Below are 3033 nucleotides of genomic sequence, written 5' to 3'. Positions count from 1 at the left end.
TTTTTCGTTCCAAAGTCGCTACAAAGGCCGTTTCAATTTGGTCGTTTCAAAAAATATTTACAAATCACGCATTTTTTTGTCGTGTTCTTTTTACATATAATCTATTGATTTATATATTTATTTTTATTTATTATGTATTTTAAAATATAAAAAATTATTTACTACATGCACAGAAAGATGTGCCGTGGTTGGATAATGACAAAATTGAGCTCGCTCACCCAATAGTTTTGAAGCATAAGGCTAGAAAATTTGATGGTGAGATTGAGGATGCCAACGCGGGTGATGGCGGTAATAGGGATGATCACGGCGACGGAGTTAGGAAATCCATGAATACGATGGGGCCTAGGAGGCGAGTTTAAGTTTATGGAATTTATGGCTCTTGCCAATCGTGTGATTACGATGGTGATGAGATTTCTATGGCTGCCTTCCATGATCTTCAAAATCCTAGATTTGTAAATTTTGGTCCTATAAATTATGTGGTGGTGGTAATATAATCCTATGAGCAGTTTGAATTATCACGTGCAAATACATGCAAAATTTCCCTCCAAAACACTATTGTTTAATCTGATTTTCCATCGCATAATAAGCTCACATAACAAATGTGCGTTAAATCCCTTGTTGCATTAATTCTATGTATATTGTATAAGATGTAAACATAGAATTCGACTATAAAAAGGGGATGAGAGTTAGATATAAGGCGCGCAAACATCGCAACCCTTTTCCCCCACCAACCTCAAACTCCAGCACCGAGAGCAGCTCAAGGCCATGGAAACTAACAATGCAATCCTCTATATCAACTTTCTAGCAGTGCTAGCATTGAGTTTTGCCACCATGATCCTTAAAAAACGGCTACGCCTCACCAAAAGAACCATACCTTCTCTTCCACCCGGCCTGATGGGATACCCTATCATCGGCTGCTTTCCTGAACTGATGAAGAACAAGCCTGCATTCGGATGGATACACCGACTCATGCAAGAAATCAACACAGAAATAGCATGTTTTCGTCTTGGTAATGCCTATGTTATCCCTGTTACTTCTCCTGAACTTGCTCGAGAGTTCTTGAAGAAACACGATGTCATTTTTGCCTCAAGGCCCGATGCCCTGTCAGCTAAATTGACAAGCAACGGGTACTTGACAGCTATCTTTTCACCAAACGATGATCAATGGAGGAAAATGAGGAGGGTTCTTGCCTCAGAAGTACTTTCACCGGCAATGCACCAATGGCTCTATGGAAAAAGATGTGAAGAAGCTGATCATGTGACCAGATATGTGTACAAGCAATGTCAAAGTCCAATCACGGATGGGCTTGTGAATGTGAGAGTTGTTGCACAACATTACTGTGGGAACCTGACTAGAAAATTAATTTTCAGTAAGAGGTTTTTTGGGACAGGAATGGAGGATGGAGGCCCTGGAGTGGAAGAAAAAGAGCATTTGCATGGAATATTCACAATCTTGAAGTATGTTTATGCGTTGGGAATTGCCGATTATCTTCCTTGGTTGGAGGTGTTTGATCTGGATGGGCATAAAACGATTCTCAAAAATGCTATAAGGAGTGTCAGAAAATACCAAGATTCAGAAATCGATAAGAGGGTTGATATGTGGCAACAAGGGATAAGGAAGACAGAAGAGGATGTTCTTGACGTTCTAATTAACCTCAAGGATGCAAACAACACTCCTTTGCTGTCAATTGAAGAGATAAAAGCAGAAATTATTTTAAGTTAATTGAAAAAGTTAATTTTTATTTTCTCTTTAGATTGAAAAATTGGTGACATTGGTAATCAGAGAAGATATTATGCAAATTATATTGCTCTTTCCAGAATTTTCATCTTTGATTTTATGTATGTCAACAGGAAATAATGCTAGCTACAGTTGATAATCCATCAAACGCAGTCGAATGGGCTCTTGCAGAGATGATCAATCAACCGGATATTCTTCATCGGGCTTGTCAAGAACTGGACCAAGTTGTAGGCAGGGATAAACTGGTAGATGAATCTGATTTGTCTAAGCTAAACTATGTGAAAGCTTGTGCAAAAGAGGCATTTAGGTTGCATCCTATGGTACCTTTTAATGTCCCACATGTATCATCTAAAGATACCATCGTCGGCGGCTATTTCATCCCTAAAGGCAGTCAAGTGTTGCTGAGTCGTCTCGGGCTAGGGCGAAACCCTAGGATTTGGGAAGACCCTCTCGTGTATAAGCCTGAACGCCACATTGTCAATAAAGACTCAGAAGTTATGCTTGTTGATCATGAGTTGCGTATGTTATCATTTAGTACAGGAAGGAGAGGATGTCCAGGCATCATGCTGGGTTCTACCATGACTAGTATCCTTTTGGCTAGGCTTATTCAGGGATTCAATTGGAATGCACCACCCAATGAACAAATCAATATCGACTTGGCTGAGTCGGAAGGAAATATGGTAAAGGCCACGCCGTTGATTGCTCATGCAGTGCCGCGGTTGGAACCACATGTGTATCTAAAACCAGTGTCGTAGTAGTATCATCCATGCTGTTAATGCGCGTTAATTATGACATAAAAGAGTAAATTATATTTTTGGTCCTGTAAGTGGACCTTTTTCTAATTTTTGTCACACGCTCAGATCAATTCGCATTGAGTCCCATATGTGGATTTTTTTTTCAATTTGAGTACCATTAAGGGATTTTCGTCAATTTGATAACGACACTTGCTCTCTTCGTTAGTCAATTCAATCAAAATAAGGATAAATTACATTTTTAGTCCCATATTTGGACCTGTTTTCAGTTTTGGTCCCACACTCAGGCCAATTCACACATTACGTGTGGGATCAAAATCGAAAACAGGTCCACTTATGTGAACAAAAATGTAATTTACCCTTATTTTGATTGTATTGACTAACAGAGAGAGCAGCTGTCGTTATCAATTGGATGGAAATCCCTCAATGGTCCTCAAATTGAAAAAAAAAAAAAAAAACCACTATGGGACTCAATGTGCGAATTAGTCTGAATGTTGGATTAAAATTAAAAATAGATCCACTTATGAAACAAAAATATAATTTA

General features: G+C 38.8%; 1 protein-coding gene across 1 annotated transcript; it reads left to right on the top strand.

The window, feature by feature from the left end:
* Positions 1–731: 731 nt before the first annotated feature.
* LOC105157078 (isoleucine N-monooxygenase 1-like) lies at positions 732–2601 on the top strand. Its single transcript, XM_088878991.1, has 2 exons — positions 732–1712; positions 1850–2601. Exons 1-2 carry the CDS (start codon positions 766–768, stop codon positions 2490–2492), a joined length of 1590 nt encoding a protein of 529 aa, XP_088735117.1. The 5' UTR covers positions 732–765; the 3' UTR covers positions 2493–2601.
* The last annotated feature ends 432 nt before the right edge of the window (positions 2602–3033 follow it).

The sequence above is a fragment of the Sesamum indicum genome, linkage group LG3 (assembly GCF_026168435.1).
Source record: "Sesamum indicum cultivar Baizhima isolate 11 linkage group LG3, ASM2616843v1, whole genome shotgun sequence".
NCBI classification, from domain to species: domain Eukaryota; kingdom Viridiplantae; phylum Streptophyta; class Magnoliopsida; order Lamiales; family Pedaliaceae; genus Sesamum; species Sesamum indicum.
The sequence above is the reverse complement of the archived record's forward strand: the minus strand, read 5'-3'. Positions and strand labels throughout refer to the sequence as shown.

Coding starts and splice junctions, on each gene's coding strand:
- LOC105157078 (XM_088878991.1), top strand. CDS start 766: ATGGAAACTAACAATGCAATCCTCTATATCAACTTTCTAGCAGTGCTA. Junction 1,713..1,849: donor GAGATAAAAGCAGAAATTAT/TTTAAGTTAATT, acceptor TGTATGTCAACA/GGAAATAATGCTAGCTACAG.